This window comes from Podarcis vaucheri (assembly GCF_965113315.1).
Source record: "Podarcis vaucheri genome assembly, chromosome: 8".
NCBI classification, from domain to species: domain Eukaryota; kingdom Metazoa; phylum Chordata; class Lepidosauria; order Squamata; family Lacertidae; genus Podarcis; species Podarcis vaucheri.
The window spans coordinates 88,419,766-88,444,985 of NC_138766.1; the positions used below are offsets into that span (position 1 = coordinate 88,419,766).

At 46.5% G+C, this 25,220-nt stretch overlaps 3 protein-coding genes across 17 annotated transcripts in view; 1 reads left to right on the top strand and 2 right to left on the bottom strand.

Annotated features, from left to right (window-relative positions):
• AGO2 (argonaute RISC catalytic component 2) overlaps positions 1-10,493 on the bottom strand; it is a 47,269-nt gene extending 36,776 nt beyond the window's left edge. For both annotated transcript variants that reach the window (XM_082235569.1, XM_082235568.1), the window contains exon 1: positions 10,354-10,493. In XM_082235569.1, coding sequence (XP_082091695.1) covers positions 10,354-10,396 — 43 coding nt within the window. In that variant the 5' untranslated portion in view covers positions 10,397-10,493. The remainder of the gene's footprint in view (positions 1-10,353) is intronic.
• A 4,517-nt stretch (positions 10,494-15,010) lies between these two features.
• Positions 15,011-18,900, top strand: RPLP1 (ribosomal protein lateral stalk subunit P1). Its single transcript, XM_082236010.1, has 4 exons — positions 15,011-15,196; positions 17,879-17,953; positions 18,279-18,393; positions 18,774-18,900. The coding sequence occupies exons 1-4, from the start codon at positions 15,125-15,127 to the stop codon at positions 18,851-18,853; spliced, it is 342 nt and encodes a 113-aa protein (XP_082092136.1). The 5' UTR covers positions 15,011-15,124; the 3' UTR covers positions 18,854-18,900.
• Positions 18,901-19,958: 1,058 nt separating this feature from the next.
• PTK2 (protein tyrosine kinase 2) overlaps positions 19,959-25,220 on the bottom strand; it is a 221,046-nt gene continuing 215,784 nt past the window's right edge. For all 14 annotated transcript variants that reach the window (XM_082235513.1, XM_082235524.1, XM_082235525.1 and 11 more), the window contains 3 exons: positions 24,307-24,462; positions 23,438-23,518; positions 19,959-21,012 (listed from right to left, as the gene is read on the bottom strand). In XM_082235513.1, the coding sequence (XP_082091639.1) occupies positions 20,800-21,012; positions 23,438-23,518; positions 24,307-24,462 (450 nt within the window). In that variant the 3' untranslated portion in view covers positions 19,959-20,799. The remainder of the gene's footprint in view (positions 21,013-23,437; positions 23,519-24,306; positions 24,463-25,220) is intronic.

Here is a 25,220-nt window from a genome sequence, read left to right on the forward strand (position 1 = left end):
GAAGGAGAGGAAAGAGAACCCAGACAACACTGCACGTAAAAGATACCTGCCACCATTCCTGACTGTGCCACTGGGGCCAATAGAAGAGAAGAGTTTGGATTTGATATCCCGCTTTATCACTACCCGAGGTAGTCTCAAAGCGGCTAACATTCTCCTTTCCCTTCCTCCCCCTCAACAAACACTCTGTTAGGTGTGTGGGGCTGAGAGACTTCAAAGAAGTGTGACTAGCCCAAGGTCACCCAGCAGCTGCATGTGGAGGAGCGGGGAAGCGAACCCGGTTCACCAGATTACAAGTCTACTGCTCTTGACCGCTACACCACACTGGCTCTCAGTGTGAATGGAGGGGGTGTTGTGGCAACCTCTAGCAATATATGTGCAGCTGAGGCAAATCTGTGTGAAAGAGGCATATCCCTGCTATCATGAGTTCATCAGAACCCTCTACAGGTAGCCCCAACTAGCCCAGTTCCACTATGCGCTGCAACAGTGTTTCTGAAGGCTACCCTAGTGCATTTGGGGATCTTCCTCCCCCCAAAAAAGCTCAACAACTTTGGTCAATCCAACGGGTAGATCACTGCCATGTTTTGTTATTTTTTCGTGGGAGTAGATCGCAGTCTCTTGGGAGTTGGACATGCTTGTTCTACAGAGCTCTGAAGGGCTCTGAAGATCATGTACCAATACTGAGGTACATGATCTGTCATACAACTTTCTATAATGCAGCTGGCTTGTTTTAAGGCAGTACAAACCACAGGAAAATTAAATATATTCCTTCTGCTCAAAGAAAACTTGCATATTACAGAGTCAGACATGCTAAAGCTTTCCATATAAGAATTTATTTATACACAGACAACTACACATCAGTGAGAAGAGTTCTAGCCTAGGTTTCTCCCTAATCTGCTAGTTTCCCATGGCCGCCTCTATACACATCCCTGCAGCCTGAAGCAATACAGCGTGGCAACAATTTTATTGCCTCCTATGTTGTATGTGTGAACTAGGCCTAAAATGTCTTAAATTATTCAAGCTTTGTTTTAGCTTCACAGAGAGAAGACGCCAAATAAATCTAAGTGGATCGATCAACAGGAAAATGCTGCAGTCAGATGTCATATTATGTCAACAAGAGCATTCATTGCAACAGCCATTTTTGTTTCTATAAACCAGGGGTGAAAAACCTGTGGCCCGTGGCTCTCCAGATGTTTCTGACCACTGGTCACGCTGGCTGGGGCTAATTGGAGCTGAGAGCTCAATAACATCTGAAAGCCACATGTTCATCCCCTCTGCTATAAATAAACAATTATGATTATCAGACACATGTGTTCAAACTAACATTTGCCATCCAGAAAAGAATATGGATTGGATTCAAACTAAGTTGAGTTAAACTTCAGTCCTAATGAAATCAGTGGGACAAATTAGCCATGACATAACTGAAGTCAGTTGAATTCAATAGAGAGTAAGTGGTTGGATCTAGAATTGGTTCTAAACAACATAAATACATCAAAAATTTAAATATCTATCTTAACTACATGGAATAGCTTGCTTTTTAGAAAAATACTGAGGCTGGCAATTAGTGTTCCCACCCTTTGCAAGATTTTAAGAGAGAAATAGATGGTGTTTTAGTAATCACTTTGTCTTTGTTAGACGGAGTAGCGCAAAAACAAGCTGTTGGGATCAGCCTCCATTAATTAGTCAAAAAGTGGAAACATCCAAAGCCTGGGAGAAGCTTGTACACATCTCCCCACATGCAACAGGAGCCAGAAGTAACAAGTGACATCAAAAGCAGCCCAGGTGAGCAAATCCCACCCTGTGTAGGACTCCAACATCTGGCTGCTTTCATTTCATCCAAGACCTGCCATGGCCCAGAGACTGGAACAGCAGAGTGGCAGCTGGAACAGCTGAGGATGGGACAGGGGATTGTATACACCTTTTCCTCCCCCTTTACTGTGCCTCTTGCATCTGCTGCCAGAAGCTGCAAGAGAAATCAACAGCTGCCTGAGTAAGGAAGCCCAACACAGTAAGGAACTAACCTGATGACTGAGCTACTGTATATGAAATGCATTGAAAGCTGCCTTCACAACTTTGGTTAAAGAGTGGGGTCTATGTCTATATCTATGCACATGGAAATGTATCTATCTAAGTTACAACTTTGTATATTATACAGCTTTTTATGTTATACAAAGTAATACTGAAAACCCAATTAATCCAGAGCTTTAACCTCATCCACCTTTATCAATCTGCTGGTAAGGCCATTTAAAACCTGACCTTCAAATAGTATAGTATAGATGTCTTGATGTATTCTTTTCTTTTCCGGTTTTAATGTATGTATGTTTTCGCTTTTTCTTTTTGTAATTTCCTTTGGGTTGTCTGTGGCAAAAAAGCAACTAATAAATTGAAGAAGAATCTCATTTTTTAAAAAAAGTGTCATTTTTATTATAATTGTTGACATTTAAGTGGCATATAAATAAATTGCTTTCATTTTTTGTGGTCATTAAATAATTTTTTATATTTGCAGTACAAGCAGAGCTTGTGTGGGGGTTATATGTTTGTGGTGGCTCCCCGTGGAATGCTCTCCCCAGGGAGGCTTGCCTGGCACCTTCATTACATATCTTTAGGTGCCATGCTAAAACATTCCTCTTCTCCCAGGCGTTTGCCAAATTAAACAATCTATGGCCTTAAACCCTCTCTCTGTGTGTGAGAGAGAGTGTGTATAAGGGTTACTGTTTTTGTTTGTTACTATGGTGTGTATTTTTGTGTTGTTATATTGTAAACCACCCCGTGATCCGTGGAGGAAAGGTGGTATGGCAGTTTATTTAAGAATAAGAGTAATTTCCACTCAACTAAGCTAGGGGTAGGGAACCCCTGTGGACCACATCTGACCCACAGCCTAACCTGATCCAGCTCGCTGCCTCAGGAGGATACCTGTGAGTGGTCCTTTGCTTTCATGCAGAGCAGTGTGGTGGCTACATGTTCCCTTGGCTGGCACTAGCTGGAGGGAGGGAGGAACAGAAGGGAACAAGGAAGATGTTCTTTGTTCTTGTTTTTTTACCAGGGCAGCTGGCTCCTCTTCTTGGGCGACACTTGCTTAAGGGAGGAAAGGAAAATCAAAGAGACAAGCAAGTGCCATAGGAGCAAAGCAGAAAACTTCCTTCACTTTAAGGCACCCAAGGGAAACTGAGGTGAAGAGTAACTTTTTGCCACACTTTAGGAGACACTGGAGTCTGATTCTCAACTCATGCAACTAACACGGGGTCAGCAAACTTTTTCAGCAGGGAGTCGGTCCAGTGTCCCTCAGACCCTGTGGGGGGCCGGACTATATTATGGGGGGGAAATGAACAAATTCCTATGCCCCACAAATAACCCAGAGATGCATTTTAAATAAAAGCACACATTCTACTCATGTAAAAATACGCTGATTCCCGGACAGTCCTCAGGCCAGATTTAGAAGGCGACTGGGCCGAATTCGGGCCCCGGCCCTTAGTTTGCCTACCCATGAACTAACACTACACATCAATGCGTTGAGGGAATAGAAGGAAAGAGAAGGGGGGAGGCTATCCATCCATATGTGGCTCTCCTTCCATCCACTGGGGTATGGAGCTGTCATACAGTGGTACAGCACATAGTTTGTTTGCAAAAGTTCCCAAGCTCAATGCATAGCATCTCCGTGTAGGAGTCCGGTCTGAAATCTTGGAGAGCCGCTGCCAATCAATTTTGACAGCGTTGAGCTAGGACCATCACTGATCCAACATGGGCGGCACCCTATGTTACATTGTCAGTACCAGCCCTGCCCAATATTGGCTTCAACTCCTTCCCCTCACTGAATCTTCCCACTTCTCAAGGACCTTTCTAAGTAAAAAAAAGTTACCCATCCCTGACCTAAGACACCGACCAAAGTAATTATTTGAACCAAGACTATGTACTGATGGAGAACATTTAGGCAAAAATGGCAGGAGATATTTCTTTCATGTGATTTGGGTATATTGCATTGTTTTAATGTGGCACAAAAATCTATTAGTTCTCTCCAACTATAATTCAGGCAACACACAGAAGTAAAAAAGTGCACTTTTTAAACAGAATCAAACTCTCAGCATGTAAACTACTGAAAACCATTTCTCAGATTTCTTTTAAATCTTTACGGAAGAAAAATGTGACCCACACCATTTCAAGCATCCACAGCAGGTGCATAAAATTAAGCTTATTTCCAAATTAAACTTTTAATTACACAAAACCAAGAACACGCAAGTAAATATGCTTTACTGGATTTCAACCCAGCCACCACTTCAAAACACACATTTCTCTCTCACACACCATTTAATGGGTTGTTATCTGCTGTGCTGTAACAAAAGACATTGTGTAAAAAATTAATGCAGATGACACTTTATGGTAAGCAACTTCTACAAAGTTCGGCTTCAGTTCTGGAGAACTCAAAACCTTATGTTCAAAGGCAACTGATTCAATAAAAAGGTACTATGTAAAATATTTCAGATCTTGTCTGCTACAAGTTAGGATTTAAGTCCTGAAAACATAAAACAAGCATATTGGGTAGAATGTAAAGTCATGTAGTTGTTGAATTCCTCATCTAGGAATTATATTTGGGCTTCCATTGTAACTTGCTGGGACATTTCCCCCTAAGAGGATAAGGGCAGTACTTCTGGATAATATCAAGAATTCTTCAAATTCTGCATCCTGTTTCAGACAGTGGTCAAGCAAATGCTTCTGAGAAGCACATAGCAAAGGGATGAAAGCATTAGCCCTCCTGTGCTGCTGCCCCACGGCAGCTAACATTCAGCAGTCTCTGAACCCAGAAGGGCCAGATGCCTGCCAATCCAAAAATAACTAACAGTGTTATGTCTCAATAAAGATGCACAAAATGAAGAATTAGTTTACCACTCACTAAACACAATTATGCTGGGCCCATTGCATGTATGCTACTGGGAAGCACCTGTGCCATGAAGAACGAATATGAAGGGAAAATACTTTCAGGCGGTACAATTAACTTTGCTTAGTATCAGGCAGGCTGATTCTGAAAATCACCTATGCATTACACTTCACTTATTCCTATTACATTAATTCAGTGACAACAGCATGCAAACTACTATATAGATGATCAGAAGAATCACAATTCCTTTCCAGAAGCATTGCAATCTACATTAGGTAGGAAAGACAGTATTAATTTATTTAATGTATTTATATCCATTTAATGTATTTCTCCCAATCAGGGGTGAAGAAGAGATACAGGACTGGTGTGATATGGAAGTGGCAACTGAGATATTGGTAAGATCCCACTGTATGTATCTGAACACTATGAAAGACAGCAGGGAGGGCAAAGTCACTACTGTTGTGTGTTTACACTTTACAACTCTATGGGCAATGTCAGATGACTTCCAGGCATTAAAAATAAATTAACATTTTACACCTTTAGTACAATCAGTGGTAGAAACTGAGCTATGAAAGCTAGGAGCTAAATGGCACCTTAAACTTAGGTTATGGGTGCAACAACGGAATGTTTAGGTGCGCTTTTTAAATAAAAAGAACACAAAGTTGAAAATGAATAAACTGCAACTAAAATATTATGTTCATTTTTCACACGATCTAGTCCTTCTCCTGTCCACACCCTAATATTCTTATGAGGGTATCTTTTCCAATCTACAGAGAGTAGCTGGAAGTGGGGAGGCAGAAAAAGGTCCTCCTTTCCTCCCACTCTGCAGTTTTAATCTGAAATCTTAGGTGTAGTACTGCACCCTGAGCTCAGAAACTGCTTGTACTAATGAAATTCCCTGTCGCAAAATGTACCTAGAGCAATGGGTGTTTTGAACACTGGGTACAATACACCCTACCCCTCAACACACACACACACACACACACACACACACGATGGAGTATCTTTACTATGGACAGGCAGGGAGCTGGATGTTTTTAAATCAGCAATGCTGGAGGAGTGGGGTATGCGGCAAAGAACTGCTGCCAGGAAAGAAAAGTTGCTTTCCTCATGTTTGCCACCTATTTTTAAGGAGCAAGATAAGTGTTTAACTTTGCATGATGGACTGGTAGGTGCTGCAGAAACATGCTCAACCTCTGCAGAATGTTCTAAGAAGCAAAGCAAACTTCTACAATTTTCACAAAACAGCACACACATTTCAGGAGGGGAGACACACTCCTCATCAGAAATAGTGCCAACAGCATCCAAGGAGCGTCCACAGAATTAAAGACTTGGCACAGTTAGAGCATACCCTGGACTGACTAATAGCTATGTTTTCCTAGCAACAAGCATCAGGTTTGAGATCAGAGGAAAATGCAACTTCCTCACAACAGAAGCAGTTATTAGAAGGGAAATATCTGATCTGATCTGATGCAATAACTATGCAACTTACTGTACTTTTAACATACTACCTGTCAGGAAATCCCAGGTAACATGTCTTAAATGAGATGCCCAGGAACATCTCAAATACAGTGGTACCTTGGTTAAAGAACAGCCCTGTTTACGAACTATTCAGTTTAAGAACTCTGAAAAACAGAAGTAGTGTCCCAGTTTGCGAACTTTACCTCGGTCTAAGAACGGAAGCCGAACAGTGGAAGGGTACTGGCAGCGGGAGGCCTCATTAGGGAAAGTGACCCTCGGTTTAAGAATGGTTTTGGTTTAAGAATGGACTTCCAGAACGGTTTAAGTTCATAAATCAAGATACCACTGTATGCTGATTCAACAAGGAGAGTAAGAAAACAAAAAGTGATTTTAGACTGGGTAAACTCTGTGAAACCCTAGCTAGTAATATGTTTAAAGGGCTGCCAGAGATGTTAAACTGTTTAAATTGCTAATTTTTTACTATATGGAGTATATAAATACAAGAAAAGAATGGAATAGCAACTGAGCTCAGTACATTTCATTGATCCAACACTTCATGGGAGGTCAACCTGTAGCAAAGGGAGCTAGTTTGTTGCAAACATAGCCAGGAGAAGCACATCTTCAGACTCCCAAGCAGTTTGTCTTTATGCTTGTTTTTTGTTCAGTACAAAAGGCATGGATGCAACATGCGCGCTGTTGTGGCACTATTTTTTGGCCAGACTTGTGGCACACTTGCCAGACAAGTTTACCAGCACTTCCATACATTCTTATTTTGGGCAGTTGTTTCAACAAGACAATTATTTGGTACAGAGGAAATAAACAAAATCCCTAATTTCACTTGTTCAGCTTTGATGCTGTATTGCCTATGCACAACAGAATGTAACTTGCACAACACACGCAAATTATACAGTATAGTAATTACAGTGCCCATCAGTACACAGAGATATTTCCAGTTTGGTCCAGCAATGAAAATGCTCTCAATCTGAGGGTTGCACTCCATATTATGAGAAGGGGCACAAAAATTGTCAGGTCACTCTGACAACCAAAAATGGACCCCTAACATAAGACAATATCTTCCTCCCTATTCTGGCAGGTTCTGGATCCAGAAGAGATACTACATGGACATAATGTGAATGGGGTGGCGGTGGCAGTTACCCCATATCAGTAAACTTGGAAGTGTGAGTAAACTTGTAACCATACCTGGGCACTGAAACAGAAGCGCAACATTTGGTGTGCAGCTGGCAGCAAGATGCTATGCAGACATATGAGAAATGGGGTGTGCATATGTGTCTGTGTGCGATATATTATTGTGTTTATATCCCATCCTTCCTCCAAGAAGCTCAGAGCAACACACGTAACACCCCACTCCTCACAACTGTAAGAACCTGTGTTGTGTAGTGGTTAGTGTGGGACCAGGATTCAAATCCCCATGCAGCTATAAGACTCACCAAGTGATCTTGGACCAGTAACTATTGTCTTAACCTAACCTACCATACAAAACAGCTGTAAAGATAACGTGGAGCTGAAGAACCACGTACATCACTTTGGGCGCCTGAAGGAAAGGCAGGATATAAATATAATGCATAAATATCTGTAAGCGAGGATGAATGGCCCAAGGCTGGTCAGCTTCATGCCTGAGTGGGGATTTGAACCTGTGTCTCCCTAATCCAGGGACGCGGGTGGCGCTATGGGTAAAACCTCAGTGCCTAGGACTTGCCGATCGTGTGGTCGGCGGTTCGAATCCCCGCGGCGGAGTGAACTCCCGTCTTTCGGTCCCAGCTCCTGCCCACCTAGCAGTTCGAAAGCACCCCTAAGTGCAAGTAGATAAATAGGTACCGCTTTATAGCGGGAAGGTAAACGGCGTTTCCGTGTGCTGCGCTGGTGCTGGCTCGCCAGAGCAGCTTCATCACGCTGGCCACGTGACCCGGAAGTGTCTTCGAATAGCGCTGGCTCCCGGCCTCTTAAGTGAGATGAGCGCACAACCCTAGAGTCGGACACGACTGGCCCGTACAGGCAGGGGTACCTTTACCTTTACCTCCCTAATCCAGCACATCACACTAACCCAAATGCATATATGCATTTGCGCACACACGTGTAACAGTATGTGTATGTGTGCACATACACAAAAACATACATTTATAATGTACATAGTGATATATATACACACACACTCCCACAAGTATGTTGTTGGTCACTGTGAGAACAGGATGCTGGGCTAGATGTGGGTAAAACCTCAGTGCCTAGGACTTGCCGATCGTAACCAATCGATTGGGCAACCAAAATGGTCAAAGGCCTGGAAACGATGCCTTATGAGGAACGGCTAAGGGAGCTGGGCATGTTTAGCCTGGAGAAGAGGAGGTTAAGGGGTGATATGATAGCCATGTTCAAATATATAAAAGGATGTCACATAGAGGAGGGAGAAAGGTTGTTTTCTGCTGCTCCAGAGAAGCGGACACGGAGCAATGGATCCAAACTACAAGAAAGAAGATTCCACCTAAACATTAGGAAGAACTTCCTGACAGTAAGAGCTGTTTGACAGTGGAATTTGCTGCCAAGGAGTGTGGTGGAGTCTCCTACTTTGGAGGTCTTTAAGCAGAGGCTTGACAACCATATGTCAGGAGTGCTCTGATGGTGTTTCCTGCTTGGCAGGGGGTTGGACTCGATGGCCCTTGTGGTCTCTTCCAACTCTATGATTCTATGAGCCACCAGCCTGATCCAGCAGAGCTCTTCTTATGCTTCGTATATATGTGTGCATAAATAGAATCATAGAATTGTAGAGTTGCAAGGGACCCCAGGGTCATCTAGTCCAACCCCCTGAGATGCAGGAATAAAAGGTGGGCATTATATATGTGGTGCTGCATACGTATTCAAAAATAAAGTGGTTCTGTTTTAGCACCAGTGGGCCTCTTGGATGGCAGCTCTTGGATTGTAGTAGTAGATTGAACTCTTTTCACATCCAGCCCAGGGCAAAGAAACTCCTGCCATCACCTCCCCTACCTAGACCCTGTCTGCCCCCATCACCCACCCCATCTTTTTGGCAATGCCCATTGTCTGGCTTCACTCTCTTAAAACTGCAAACGGGCCAACAGAGAAAGGCAACCACAACACGGCGAGGGCAGCCACTACCAAAACACAAAAGGAGGCAGCCATACAAAACACACACAGGCGCCCCCTTAATTTATTTATTTTCCCACTTCCCTCTCTCCCCCCCCCTCCGCGCAGCCGGGGCCCCTGATGCTTCGCGACCACCCAACACGCCCCCCACACCAGGGGGTCTCTCAGGCGGCGCTGTCGCGAGGCTACCCATCCCTCCCTCGCAACCGGTCTATGGGGGGGGGGGTTGTGCGTGTGCTTTTCACTTTAAAAAATCAATTGCGGGAAAAAGGGGGGAGCCGAACTGCAAGTCTGTGTGCAAGTGATTTTTATTACTTTTTTTAAAAAAAAGGAGCCTCGGGAAGCGCAGCGCCTCCTTTGCCCTCTCCACCCCCCACCCACCGACTCCACAGCTAAGGTAAAAAAAGCGGGCAAGAGGAGCCTTTAAAAAAACCTCTTCTCCCTCGACCCGCAACCGACACCCTCCCGCTGCTGCTGCTGCCGCCGCCATCCTCCTCTTTCCGGGTCTCGCCCAGGCAGCTGGCGGAGGAGGAGGAGAGCCGGCAGCGAGAGAGGGAGGCCGGGCGGCTGAGGCGAGACCGCCGCCGCCGGCGGCCGCTCTGAGGGAAACGTACCGAGCGCCCCCTCACAGAGCCCGGCCGCGCGAGAGGGAGCGCGCGCACCTCCCTCCCTCTCCCCCCTCCCTCCCGAGAGACCGTTGGCGGCGCCTCGTGCGCCTCCTTCGCTGCTACTCCTGCGCCTCCTTCCTCTCTCTTTCTCCTCACAAACCCGGTTCCCGCCTCAGCGCTGCCCACCCATTTAATTTTTTTGTGGGGGGGGGGAGAAGAGGGAGAAGCGCCGCCTTTCTCTCCGATCCCTCGTGGAACTGGCGGGGTTTGGGGGGGGGGGAATAGAAGCGGCAGCTCACTCACCGGGTCCCGCGGCGACGGGGGCCGCTCCCCCCGCCGTGTACATGGCGGCGGCCCTCGGGCGGGCGGCGTGGCGCCCTTTTCTTCTTCTTCTTCTATGAGGAGAGCGGCGGTGGCGGCGGGCGGGGAGGGAGGAGGCGAGGCGGTAGGGAAAATAATAATAATGGTGATAATGAAATAAAAATAAAGCCCGCCTTCTCCTCTTCCTCTTCTTCTTCCTCCTCCTCCTCCCTCGTCGGCTGGAGCTCCGCTGCCGAGGCCCCCCCGCCAAACTCCGGCGCCGAGCAGGGTGATGGTGGCTTTGCTGAGGGCGCAGGGAGCCGAGCTGAGGCGAGGCGGGCAGGGCCCGAGAGGAGGAGCCGGCGGAGGACGCCGCGGCGGAGGGCGGAGCCGGCGGAGGCCGCGGACGAGGTGGGAGAGGAGGAGGAGGCCGCGGCGGCGGCGAAGCCAGACGCTCCGCCCCGTCAGGCGCCGGCCCTCCTCCGCTCCCGGCTTTCGTTTCCTCCCCTCACGCAGCGGCGGTGGCGGCCCCGTTGCCTCAGATGCCCTCGTCGCACCGTGTGCCTCGCCGCCTCACGTAGCACTTTTAAACTTAAAAAAAACCACACACAAGCCAAAATCTTTTTTCCCCCAAGAAGACCAGGCGCTGGAATGTTTTTGAAGCGAGAAACAAGAAGAGAGCATGAGGGGAAGGGGGTTTTTTTGCGTGTGCGCGCGTACTTTTTAAAATCACCTCACACTTTCGGGTTCGACAAAGATGGTCAAAAAGCCCCACAGAGACTCCAGCTCAGTGGTTCTCAAACTTTTTTTTCTCTCCCTCTGAGCTACGCTTTCGGAATAAAAATGTGCTCGCGCCACGGCGATTTTTTTCATTGACAAGAAAGTAAAACGGAAAGGAGCGACACACAGCAGTGCTTGAATTAGGACATAAAACACCACCGCTTTGTAATACGGCCACGAGACATCCAGAAAATATAAAACGATGCGGCTACTTAAGAGCATTCCCAAAATATAATATTGATGGTCCTTGAACCTTCCCGCCACACCACGGTGTTGCACAGCACCCTTTGATAACTAACTGGACCACCAGTCTCTTTCTTGAGGGTGGGGCAGCAGTTCAGCAATGTCACATCCAGAAAGCCACTATATAGTAACCTAGTTTTCAGACATGACACAAGCTCTTCTTGCTGGGAGTTAAAGAAACGAAGATGTTGAAGAGAAAAAAGTTGTTGCTGGTGATAAATATCAAATGGTTGTGATGATGGTGATATTTGAAGGCAGATACTACAATCCAGTCCAACTATGCCCATTTACAAAATACTATTTTTGGCGCCTGTTTCTGAGTCTTTTCAGTGGTATTGTCCCATCTATGAAAGAATGCCTCAACCCCAAGAAGATCATCTCATACCTATGTTACTGTCTCTTTCCACCAAGTGAACTCTTTGTCATGTTGGGTTATCCCTAACAATTGGTTTTTGTGTTCTGGAGCGATTCTGACCTCCCTGCCAGAATAGAGTGGGACTGTTACTTCTCTTGATCAGAAGATTATATTTCTGTTGATGCATTAGCTTTTTTGCGGCTGCATCACACCGTTGACTCATGTTAAGCTTGTGGTCCACCAAGACCCCTGGATTCTTTAAGTCAGGTTTAGCCCATCTTATATTTGTGCATTTATTTATTCCTGCATAACTGCAGGACCTTACATCTGTCCCTACTGAAATTAATTTTGTTAACTTGGGCCCAGTTCTCCAATCCGTTGAAGTCATTTTGTATTCTGATTCTGTCTTCTGTGGCATTAGGTACCTCTCCCAGTTTGGTGTCATCTGCAAATTTGATAAACATTCCCTTGATTCCTTCATGTCATTTACAAAGATGTTGAACAACCCAGGACAGAACCCTGCAGCACCCCCACTTGTCAATTTTTTCCCAGGATCATAAGGAACCGATAATGAATATTCATTAGGTTTGGTCAGTTAACCAGTTACAAATCCACCTAACAGTATACCTCGTTCATCCACCCACATTTTATCATCCTCAGAATTTCTAGAAATTATGCCTAAATAAATGCAAGATATCTCTAGTGCCCATACACAGGGAAGCCAATGTGAGCTATTTTTAACGGACCCTAGGACAATTATGTTTTCTGCCTTATTTGCAGTACAGTATAATGAACATAGGAAGCTGCCTTGTACTGAATCAGACCATTAGTCTGTCGATCTCAGTATTGTCTCTTCTGTCAGCTGCTCTACTTGAAGATGCTGGTGGAGATTGAACCCAGGACCTTTTACATGCCACTTCTGAAGCTGGGGCAACAAGGTTGTGGCATAATGAGGCTGTCACTTTACCTATTAGCCTCGAAGTGTTACTAAGGTCTAGAAGGCAGCAAGTTGCTGTGACCTTTCAGCGACATTAAACTGCAAAGGTGCAAAGTTGGCAACCCAGTCACAGCCCGTCTTGCTGCCTAGAGCTTCAGTTGCTGGCTTGGCAAGCACAGCAACTGCATTGAACCCAGACCAGAAACCGCTATAGGTGTGGGAGCAGTTTCAAAGCCATAGCTGACCCACCAAGCCATGCTGCTGGGGCCCAGTTCCTTGATTGGAAGAGAGGGAGGCCAAGAGAACTTTGAAAGCAGGTGGAATGACTGAGGACACGTCAACCCAGCTGCCACCACTCCATCCTCCAGCCATGTCAGACATACAGTGGTACCTCAGGTTACATACGCTTCAGATTACATATGTTTCAGGTTACAGACTCCGCTAACCCAGAAATAGTACCTCAGGTTAAGAACTTTGCTTCAGGATGAGAACAGAAATCGTGCTCCGGTGGGGCAGCAGCCCCATTAGCTAAAGTGGTGCTTCAGGTTAAGAACAGTTTCAGGTTAAGAACAGACCTCCGGAACAAATTAAGTACTTAACCTGAGGTACCACTGTATCCTGCTAAAGAGGCATGGCTTGTGTGTTTCGTCTTAGGCCCTGTCATTACTACACATTTAAAGCACTATGATACCACTTTAAACTGTCCTGGCTTCCCTCCAGTGAATCCTGGGAATTATAGTTTGTTATGAGTAATGAGAGTTATTGGGGGGACGGGACCCCGTTATCCTCAGAGAGGTATACTTGACCCTAGGAACTGGGGAAACTTAGGAAACTTAAAGGTCCTAGCAGGGCAAAGCAGGAAATTCCCACCGAGAAGATATTGGAGTGTGATGTGGGGTGATCACATACCCAAATTATTCCCCTCCTTCTAATTAGCACTTTTTCCTCGAAAAATCAGGTTTTTGTCCTCCCTCCCTCCTAGTTCTATTTCCCCTCCCCATAGCCCAATCCTGAGCAGAGAACGATCTCTGAGCATTGGCGCCAATGCTTAGTGTTGCTAAGGTAGCCCTCTCAGTAGTGGCGCCAAAGGGCCAGTCAACTTTGCCTGCATTTCTTCTGCCAGGCAGGAAAAAAAGAAAGAGACAAAGGCTTGAGCGACGCAGCGTTGATCGGGAGGCAGCGGTGTTTCTGTGGCGGGAGGGGGTGGAGTTTGGCCGCTCCGGCTTACTTAAATGAGCCCAGGACTGTGAATGGGGCCCCTCCAAGAGTTTAAAAAACAGCTGCCCGCCCCCTTCCTCCTCCGCTATTGGCTGACTCCCACGCCGCCTAGCAACGGAGCAACAACCGAGGCTTAAAAGCGTTCCCATCCTCATGCGACATGCGCACAAGGCGTTTGAGAGGTAGCGGAACAGCCTCTCTCCTTCGACTTCCGGTGGCCATCTTTGTTGGTGGAAGCGGCTCCGCTTGCGTGGGTGGCTCAAAGGAGGCACTGCGCAGGCGCTGAACAGCAACATACATTGGTTGGCTTTGATGTTTCGATACTGTACTTCCAAGCAAGAAGGGAGGCGGCGGGGAACGTAGTTCGGGGACTCCCCCCACCCCGTCGCCTCCGTGACGTCATCAGCGAAGCGCCAGAGTAATTCAGGGACTCTCCTAAATGAAGAGATAACAAGGCTTTCAAGGATGGGGGCATCTTATTATTATTATTAATTTTTTTCAAATTTGCCTACCGCCTTTCATCTGAATATCTCAAGGTGGTTCACAGCATAAAAATACAGAATAAAATAGTACATAATTAAAAGCATACTACACATTTATCCCCCAAGAATCCTGGTTCACACAGAGCTACAATTCTCAGTCACTTTTTAGAAATGACGGTTCTCATGATTTTCCCTGGCAAGGGCCGCAGACTCGCCTTCCCTCGTATAATTGTTCTCTGGCGCCTACATTTCCCCCAGGATTTAAATATGGCTTCCAGTGTGTAACCAGAATCTCTCTCCTCAGAACGTGCGATGGGTTACTCTAGAATTTTCTGAAGTCTAGACACATTACCCATGGAGCCTCTTGGCCCCAGACGGCGTCGACGCAAGAAAGTAACAACCGCCTCTCTGATTGGCTTTGGCCTCTTCGACTCCTCGCGGCCGCCGCCAACCGAGGAGTATCCCTCGCTACGATTGGTCTTCGTGCTCTCGCGCGAATCTGACCTTCCTCTCCAACCGCCGACTAAAGCCCGCCCCGCCGCAACGCGACTGGTTCATCGTCCGCCACGCTCTCCGCTATTGGCCAGAGCGCCCCGCCGCGAGCGAGCCGGGATTGGCTGGGGCAGCCTTTATAAGCTCGGCCGGCGGCGAGGGGCCTTCCCTTTCTCCAAGCTCCCTCAGCGAGGCGCGCAAGGTGCTGTGTCCTTCAGTGGAAGCTAAGGCCGATTTCCCAGCCGGCGACTAGCACCGCGCACCGCCATGGCCTCCGTCTCCGAGCTCGCCTGCATCTACTCCGCCCTCATCCTGCACGACGACGAAGTCACCGTCACGGTGAGGGAAAGGGGGAGGCCGCGCGCGGAGGGGCTCAGGGCGCATGCGCCGGAACGTCGCGGCACGTGGAGGGAGAACGGCCACTCGGGGAGAGGAGCTAAAGGGGCAGAAGGAAGAGCAGGCCTGGTCCAGCCCCGCTGGTTCAAGTGTCCCTTCTGGCCACGTGCTTGACCTAAGCTCATTCCCTGGTCCTGAATGGGGTAACTGTGCCCCTGAAGGACCAGGTGCGCAGCCTGGGAGCCATGCTGTCCATGGAGGCGCAGGTTAATTCTGTATCCAGGGCAGCTCTTTCAGCTCCATCTGGTATACAGGCTGAGACCCTACCTGCCTGCGGACTGTCTGGCCAGAGTGGTGCATGCTCTAGTTATCTCCCGCTTGGACTACTGCAATGCGCTCTACGTGGGGCTACCTTTGAAGGTGACTCGGAAACTAAAACTAATCCAGAATGCGGCAGCTAGACTGGTGACTGGAAGTGGCCACCGAGACCATATAACACCAGTCCTGACAGATCTCCCAGTACGTTTCTGAGCACAATTCAAAGTGTTATTGCTGATCTTTAAAGCTCTAAACGGCCTCGGTCCAGTATACCTGAAGGAGCGTCTCCACCCCCATCGTTCAGCCCGGACACTGAGATCCAGCGCCGAGGGCCTTCTGGCGGTTCCCTCATTGCAAGAAGTGAGGTTACAGGGAACCAAACAGAGGGCCTTCTCGGTAGTGGCACCCACCCTGTGGAACACCCTCCCTTCAGATGTGAAGGAAATTAGCAGCAATTCCTATCTTTAAAAGACATCTGAAGGCAGCCCTGTTCAGGGAAGTTTTTAATATTTCATGCTGTATTATTTTTAACACTTGATTGGGAGCCGCCCAGAGCGGCTGGGGAAACTCAGCCAGATGGGCGGCATAGAAATAATTATTATTATTGTTATCATTTATCCAGCAAAGCCCTCTGCTAATTTTACTTATTTGATCCATATGCTGCCTTCCGATTAACAGCATAAAAAACAAGATAAAAATCACAATGTGCGCAGTCAAAACAATGCCCCTCCAAAAATAAAATTTAAAATTAGATAGGGTGTTAGGCAAAGGCTTGGTCGAAAACGAACGTTTTCTCAAGACAACAAAAAGAACTGGACTCCTTGACAGGTTTTGAATAAGCATACACAAATTTATCAGTTAATAACATGATGGACAGATATGTAAGGATATGTACAACTTTATAATATGTAGAGAAAGTATGTGAAGAGAAATCGGGGAGAGGAGCTGAGGGAAGTGCTTGGTGGCGGGGAAAGGGGGAAAAATAATGTATGTGATTATATGGTTTATATTTACAAAAAGGAAGAAAACGAACGTTTTCTCCTGGAGCCTGAAATTGCAGGTGTCCCTGGGGAGAGCATTTCATTTAACTCCGTGAGAAAAGGTCACCAACAATGTGCCCCGTGGGGGGAGCCACATTGAAGATATTTGCTGCCCTCGCCAGAAATCAGTGTGGGCATTTGGCTCTGTAGGAAAAGAGAAGCAAAGGGGTAGGAGGTTTCTGCACCTGGTGGTCTCTCCTTCCTTGGTTTTTAATCAGAGGTTGGAGGCCATCTGTTGGGCGTTCTTTAGCTGCTATTTCTGCACTTGATGACCCTTGGGATCCCCTTCAATGCTACAGTTATGTGATTCCTCTTCACCCCATGTAGTGACAGCCACAAACTGCTCTGACTTCAGAAGGGGGATTAGGCAAATTGGTGGGAAGCTGGGCTAGCAATGGCTAGTAGACACAGTGGCTGTGCTATTCCTCTGTGGGGAGGTAGTATGCTTCTGAATACCAACTGATAGGAGTTGCAGGTTGAGAGAGCACCGGCGGGTTCCTGCAGGCACCTGGCTGGCTGTCACGAGGACAGGATGATGGACTAGATGGGTCTTTGGCGTCATCCAGGAGGGCTCTTCTGACCCTAGGATGCTGGGTGCTTATAGCTGCTTAGCTTTCATCCTGTGTTTTGCTTCATCCCACAACACTGCAGACTAGGGGCAGTCCTCAGTGGACACCCAGCTCCCATCAACCCCAGCCAGCATCGCAAATGGTTAAGGATGATGCGGGTTGGATCTTCACATCATGCAAAGGGGTGGTAAATTGGCTACCCATCTCAAAGCTAGGAGACTATCAGAAGGCCGGGGGGGGGAGGAATGTTGTTTTAGGACCTATAAATGTAATGTGTAGGGCCTTCAGCCTATGCTGTCTTTTAAGGCAGCCTGCACCAACCTGTCAGCAACGTGCAGCAATGTGCAGCATGTACTGGCTATGGATGATGCGGTATAAGGGTATGCAGAGGTTCTCCAAGCTCAGCATGTAGAAATGGGAAAATAACTAAAAAACGCGCTGTTTCTCTTCAATGGGGTGCTAAGGCTCAATTAGGAAAGTAATTTTAACAATTCCTTAGCAGCCTTGTAGCCTACACACTATCTATATATAGAGAGAGTGTGAACTATATGAAGTGTACTCAAATAAGAGGGTAGGGAGTACTACAGACTATTTTGAGATGTTAATTTCAAATTATTCAGATAGGGGGTGTCACATATGCTATGCACCTAGTAATGCCTTTTGATTTAATGATGGAGGCATATAAATGCATTTTGGGGCAGGGGTGGAGTATGATCTGTGATCTCATTTCTTTAATAATTTTCTTAACGCTTGTTTAGGAGGACAAAATCAATGCCCTAATCAAAGCAGCCGGAGTGAATGTTGAACCTTTCTGGCCTGGACTTTTTGCAAAGGTAAGACTAATGAGGAACAAGTCATCTAGTAGAAATACATTTATGGAAATAATATATTCTAGTCTGCTGCCTTTAGGGTGCTGTTGGATCACAACTCCCATCATACCTTACCAAGGGCCTTGCTGATGGAAATCCAACACTAAGTATCTACATATGGTGCTTGGCTGGCAGATTTATGTATTCTGGGGACAGCAGTGCTGATTTTACTATTACAACTCTTAGCAGTTCTAGAGCAGTAACTGGTTCTAAGTTTGTGCTGTACGATGGGTGGTTGTCATTCAAATTGATATGCTTGCGTTTTTAGTAACTTGTTTATTCTGACTAGGCCTTGGCCAACATTGACATTGGAAGTCTCATCTGTAATGTAGGAGTTGGCGGCGGTGCTCCAGCGGCTTCAGCCCCAGCCGGTGGAGGGGCTCCTGCTGGTGCTGCTGCTCCCGGTAAGTGAAATTATTTCCTTATTTAGGAGGCCCTTAGATCCATTTAAGTGGGATGCAATTTTTCCCAGAAAGGGACTAACAAGCCATGCTTTAAATGTCTCTTTTTTCCTCTTTGTGGATAATTAGGTTGTCCACAATTTGTGTGGTGGTAATCTGCACCTAACAAGTTTGGTCCTCAAAGCATACACCTCAAGGGTCAAAAGGCAGGGCAAAGCAGTTCAGCATTATCTAAAACCTGTTCAGTGGAGGTGTCACACACTTCTGGGGTGGGTGTTCCACAGCTTAGGGGCTGCGACAGAGTCATCCAGTATACATGCTATATAACAGCTTAATGGGTGTGGACTGAGATTTCTGTATTCTAATCAATATTAATTTTGCAGCTGAGGAGAAGAAAGAGGAAGAAAAGAAAGAAGAGTCAGAAGAATCCGATGATGACATGGGCTTTGGTCTCTTTGACTAAGCAAACTTTTTGTACTCTTTGCTAATAAAGATACAAAAGCATGTAAATGGAATCTCATTTGCTCATTTGTTCTGGTAATACATGAGGTGAGTCTGCTGGATTTGGCCAGCATCTTGCACAATAGTGGCCAACGAGGTGCCTGTGGGAAGCCTGAAAGCTGCACCTGAATGCAACAGACCTCTGGCCACCCGCAGTTACCAACAGGCGGAGTTCAGAGGGTCTTGGGAAACATTCATCTAGGTATTAGTTTTCCTGTTTACATCCTGATGGTTTTAGAAATTGTTTCTCTACAGCAGAGGTAGTGAATCTTATCTCCCTCACCTCTGCAAACAATGGAGGAGTGCACCTTCAGGGATGAAGTCAAACTTTTGGAAAGTTGTAGCGCCTGCTGTGGCTGAAGAGACCAATACAGGAGAGACATGTTTTGTTGCATCTGGGGCTGAGTTCTGCTGCAGAAGGATTTAAATTTACCCCCCCCCCCAATTTCTTCATTAAACTTAACAAGAATTGGCATGCATGTTGAAGTTGTGATCAGATCTCCCCATCAGCTGGATCTAAGGTGAGAGCCCCACATGTACCACTCCTGAAGTACGATGGTGGCGCTTCCTCAATGTACTGACAAGCCTGATGGTGCCATGTTTTGTTTCATGGACTGGAGGTTCCCCACCCCAACCTGTAAAGGAAAGAACTGCTGGTAGGTGAAAGCAATAAGGTGATGTAGAATGGCAAGGATTATAGGCCTTTTAGACCCTAGTCCTCAAACTCCTAGGAGTCCAGAATCCCTTAACAATTAATTTCATGCTAATTGTGTCTACCCCCATCCAAGACAATCCTTATTTCACTATTCTTAAAAAATACACTGAAGGTATTCATAGTCCTTTGTATAGGGAGGAACTTGGAAAGGAGCCATTTTTTAGGGATTTCCCCCCAGAATGATTCCAGAGAGGATTCTGTTTGATACCACACAAGGTGACCTACCATTACAGAGGAGTAGAGAGACAAACAAATTAGGAAGAGAATTCTGTACTAAGTTGCCAAGAAACAATTACATCACATTTTCCCATTATTTCATTATAATCCCTTAATCAGGCACACCAATGGCAGGTTTAAAATATTCATCATGGCTTTAATCTTTCTTTATAAATTATATAAAAATGGGGAACATGTATGGTTACATAACATTTTCTTCTAAATTCAGCTTTGAGTTGCTCTGGTACAAAGCAGCTTGTTTTTGCTTCCAAGGAAAACAACTGCTACAAAAAACTGGCATGTTATTCTGGTGAAAAAGACAAGTTCTCTGTTGGTGTTCTACAACTACTTTCCAATCCAATGCTTCACACGTCCACATGGAAGGGGAGGGAAACAAATGGATGAAGAGGACTTTCTGTTTTGAAATGACAGGCGCTTTGAAAATATAGCTTTTTAATCTTTCTCTGTAAATTGTGATTAGCATTTTGCGGCTTTAAGTGTTCTAATAAAAAAAAGTATTCCAGTCTGGACAGTTCGCATATTGTGGGCAAGAATTCTCAGCCCTGAGGTTTCCCAGAATTCTTCACAATACCTTTGCTCAGTTCTGCACCTTGGAAAGTTCAGGGTCTTTGACTTGTTCCTTTTTCTTAAACAGCAACAAAAACCCTTGGCAAATGAAGAGATCCACATTCCACGTAATGTGAAAATTTCAAATTGATGTCCACCGATTCTGTGCAGATACAGTTCTGTGAAAATTGACACGTTTTCAATCTCAGACTTTTCCTGGCATTGTCAATTAGGGGGGGGAAAGATGCTTGAAGATAGAAGAACCAACAGGCGTCATTTTGTTAAGCAGCATGGGAATTACTGGAAATCCAGGACCAGGAAGGGTCAATTCTCATTTCTGCTGGAAGGCTAATTTGCCCATTAAGGGAGCAAGGCTCTCCCAACTGCACAATGCAAACTTCCCTCTGCATTTAGTGGGGCCTGGACTGGCCAATCGATTTTAGCCTGGCTTGGTCAATAACATCCAGCAAGTTTTTGGCATCCACAGCCAGAGCATGAGCTGCCGTGAGCATCTGCTTTTTGTATTCCTGCTGCAGGCTAGTCATGACATATTGCTGAGCCAGCTTCATCTTGTTAATCAGTTCAGCGAGGTCAGAGTTCAGGAGTTTCTGGGCCATCTCAATCTGGAAGAGAGAAGAATCAGGATGACACCTGGTGTAGGGAAAGGCAAAAGGTGCTACAATACTCATCTTGGTGATGGGAGGGACTTCTATTCCCAATGAAAACCACTGGACCTTTAGTTGGAAATGTTCAATGTCCCTGCAGAGCCAGTGTGTTGTAATGGTTAAAGAGTGGTGGACAAGGACAGGAGAGCAGGGTTCAAATCCCCACTGTGGGTGACCTTGGGCCAGTCACCTCTTAGCCTAACCTACCTCACAGGGTCGTGAGGATGAAATGTGAGGAGAACCTGAGCTTACAGGGTTAAACAGCCCAGTGTACGTCCTGCCTACTGTGGGGCGGGGAGAGACTGCGTCACTTCCGAGTGTTCCGTGATAATGGTTAGAATGCTGTAAATGAAGTGCTTTTAGTTTTAGTAACTGCGTGAGAGCCTGATTTATGCACATCGACGCACAGAAGACAGAAAGCTTTATTCCTGACCGCTGTGTGACTGCTTTTGCTCAAGAGTTTTGGTATGTGTGCTGCACAACAGAAGCCTGCCAAAGCAGAAGCCTGCCAGACCTTATCTCTCTGATAAAATGGGGTGGAGAACCATGCATACCACCTTGAGATCTTTGGAAGATAAAGGTGGTTATGTAAATGTAATTAAAAAATAAGTCACTTAGGTGTGAAACTCACTAAATAATAGTCATGGCCACTAAAGTGGAACCTTGGTTTTCAAACTTAATCCATTCTGAAATATGTTCGAAAACAGAAGCATTCACTTCCGGGTTGTCAGTGTTCGAGTTCTGAATTGTTCGGCAACCAAGGTTCCACTGTACTGTTTTCCCCAGGGGCTATAATGGAATTTATTACCGTAATTTTCGCTCCAAAACACACACTTTTTTGCTCCTAGAAAGTAAGGGAAAATGCCTGTGCGTGTTACAGAGCAAATGCACTTGACCGGAGCCATGGCTGCCGTCAGTCAAGCAAAGCGGGAGCAGCTTGCAGGGCTTTGCATGGCTCTAGCTTTGCTTGCTTTACAGCCAGGAGGAGGGGGAGGAGCCGAGAGGAGGGAGGGAAGGAGAGCCATGGCAGCAAAGCGGGCAGCAGCCGCTTACACGCGAGGAGGGACAGACAGGAGCCATAGCGAGCCAGGAAAAGCGCCACGTAGCCAGCAACAGCTGCTGCAGCCTCAGCTAGCAAAGGTCCGTGCGCTCTATAAGGAGCAACGAGGCTGCAGAGGGACGGCAGGGCACAGGAGGGCTCTGAGCCACGAGCACAGTGAAAACCAGTAAAAAAGTTTTTAAAAAGGCTGCTGGGGACAGGATGAGGCATGGGATGAGGGAGAGGGGGAAAATTATGATTCTCCCAGCGTCTCAGCTGATCCGCTGAGCAGGACTTGGGTTGCAGGGGATTCGCCATTAGCTGCGTAAAGCAGCAAAGAGGGAGAGAAGGAGTAAAGCGGGAGAGGAAAGGAGCTGTAAGTGGCTGCTGTCCGGTTGGCTCCTTTAAAGCAAGAGTGCTCTTTCCCTCCCTCCTCAGCTCACCGAAAAGCTCCTTTTCCACACACCCCACGCGAGCTCCTTCTCCCTTTAAACCCCTCTCCTGCATTATTAGCCGCATCCTCCACACACCCCACGCGTGTTCCTTGTCCCTTGAATGCTTTTCCTTCCCTCCCCACTTAAAACGTGGTTACAAAGCACGGATCCACATGGATCCTCAGGATTTTTGCACTGGGTCACCCCAAGTTCACCATCAGATCACATAGCATATCCATGGTTACAGCCTGCACCAAAAAACACCCACACACCCACTGTTTCATGGGGCTGCAATGGCGCAAAAACATGGTTACAAAGCATGGATCCACCTGGATCCTCAGGATTTTTGCATTGGGCTACCCCAAACTCACCATCAGATCACGTCTGTGGCCACAGCATGAACCACAAAAATCATACATCCACTGTTTCATTTAGAATATTTTCTTCTTTTCCTCCTCTAAAAACTACGTGCGTGTTATGGTCAGGTGCGTGTTATAGAGCGAAAAATACGGTAGGTCCCTGGATTTCAGAGCTTAGCTTTGCAAGTGTGCTAGCAGTTTTATTGCTGTGCCACTAGGGGGAGACCATTCGCTTAGCATAGTAAAGCTGGTGATGACTTTTTGCTGTTTGTAAACAGTGTGTCCCACCCCTGCAACTCTTGCCTCCCAATGGACATGCTCCATTACGCTGTTCTCCTAAGTCCCAGTAGCCAGATGAGGCTGCTATACCACTAATGGGTCCAAACTGGTTGCTGATTACACTTCTATATGAAGGGCTGTATTCATGGGAAGGCTAGCATATGAGGGGCTCCAGAGGCTCTGTGCTGCTCAACCCACAACCCAGACCAATGACTGCAGAGTGCACTGAAGTGCAGGCCTGCCATCTATAAATTAAAGCATGAATCATCTACCTCTCTGTGGGTGCTTGTCGGGAGCACTGGGATGGTCTCGTCCACTGTAGCCAGTAAAGTTCGAAGTGCCAAGCCAACCTCCTAGCCAAAGACAAGAAATCATGATTAATTATATACCAATTATCCCAATCCCATCTTGTGGAATTCCTGCTCAGTCATTCCCACTGTGGACCTGACATTTCAGTAGGTATCGTCTCTCAAGCTTCCGAGCACAAAGGACTAGAAATATAACAAATTCAGAGATATTCCAGTATCCTGAGTTTAATGCCCTGGTCAAATTCCACCCATGTGTCTTTTACACACAGCCCCATTTATAGTAATAAACTACATACATCAAGGAGAGTGAACCACATAGAATCTTTCATTACTAGACATAGGGCTGGTTAAGGTGCTTAAGTTCAGGGGTAGGCAACCTAAGACCCGGGGGCCGGATGCGGCCCAATCGCCTTCTCAATCTGGCCCGCAGTCAGAATCAGCATGTTTTTACATGAGTAGAATGTGTCCGTTTATTTAAAATGCATCTCTGGATTATTTGTGGGGCCTTCCTGGTGTTTTTACACGAGTAGAATGTGTGCTTTTATTTAAAATGAATCTCTGGATTATTTGTAGGGCATAGGGATTCGTTCATTTTTTAATTTTTATTTTCAAAATATAGTCCGGCCCCCCACATGATCTGAGGGACGGTGGACCAGCCCACAGCTGAAAAAGGTTGCTGACCCCTGCTTAAGTTTCTCTCCATGCAGGAGAGCTTGAGAATGCGCACACATACAACCCCGCATATCCCAATCCTGGTTTTTGCTTTTCTTCTGCCACACATCTTGAAAGACTATAAGGCCACTCTATGGGGGGTGGATGGGGGACTATCTTACCTTCACCATAGGGACATACTCCTCTGGTGGGGCTGGCTGAATTCTGCTGGACATCTCTATGACCGCTTTCACGAGGCCTGTGACATTCTCATAGACCTTGTCATTGGAACGATCCAAGTTGGCTGTTGGGGGAGGGCTAATCTCTTGCGGCTGAATCTGGAGGGGAAAGGAGAGAGCTTTACTTCCACATGCTTGCCCACCAGATGGCGCTCATCTACTCTTAAAAGTTTCAGCTTCAGGAGGACTCCTTTCTGTAACTACAAACACAGGGCATACACATTCAAACAGCGGCCAAGCTGATGGAAACCCTGAAGAGTTTCTAAGACTCAGGGGCCAAGACTGGGAATATGAACTAAGCTGAACCACAATATAAAATCAGAGAGGAGAACCAAGTAGGAATACTTTCACGTTGCAGTTGTTGGTGCCTCTGCTCCAACAGAATCTCTGCATAACCTTCAATACTTAGATTATCTTCAGGTCACCTAAATTCAATTGAAATATTCCAGAGTAAAGAGTCTGATGACTGCAGACCCCCAAGTTCATTCCCTAGCATTGCCCTCTCTTGACCAGCTTTGAGAGCCACAGCCAGGGAGGTAAGCCAGTGGTGGGTGAGGCCGATGAAGCGCACGGCAGTTTAAGTGGGTGAGGCAGCTTCCTGTGTTGTTCACGGGTCTTAAGTCAGGGTTTGGTCAGAATATCCCCTTGCCAACTATGCAACCACCCCATTGATACTTCTTATTAAGGGATGGTTTCCATAAATATGAAGAGCAGTCAGAAGTGAAAAGCTGTGCACTCCAGGAGCCTAAGAAGTTTCAGACGTTACAGTGGGAAAAGGCTACACACGACTCCTTTTAAGGCTAAGGCAAACAGTCATCTGAGAGGACACATTGTGCTGCGGGCACAGTTAGAACGGC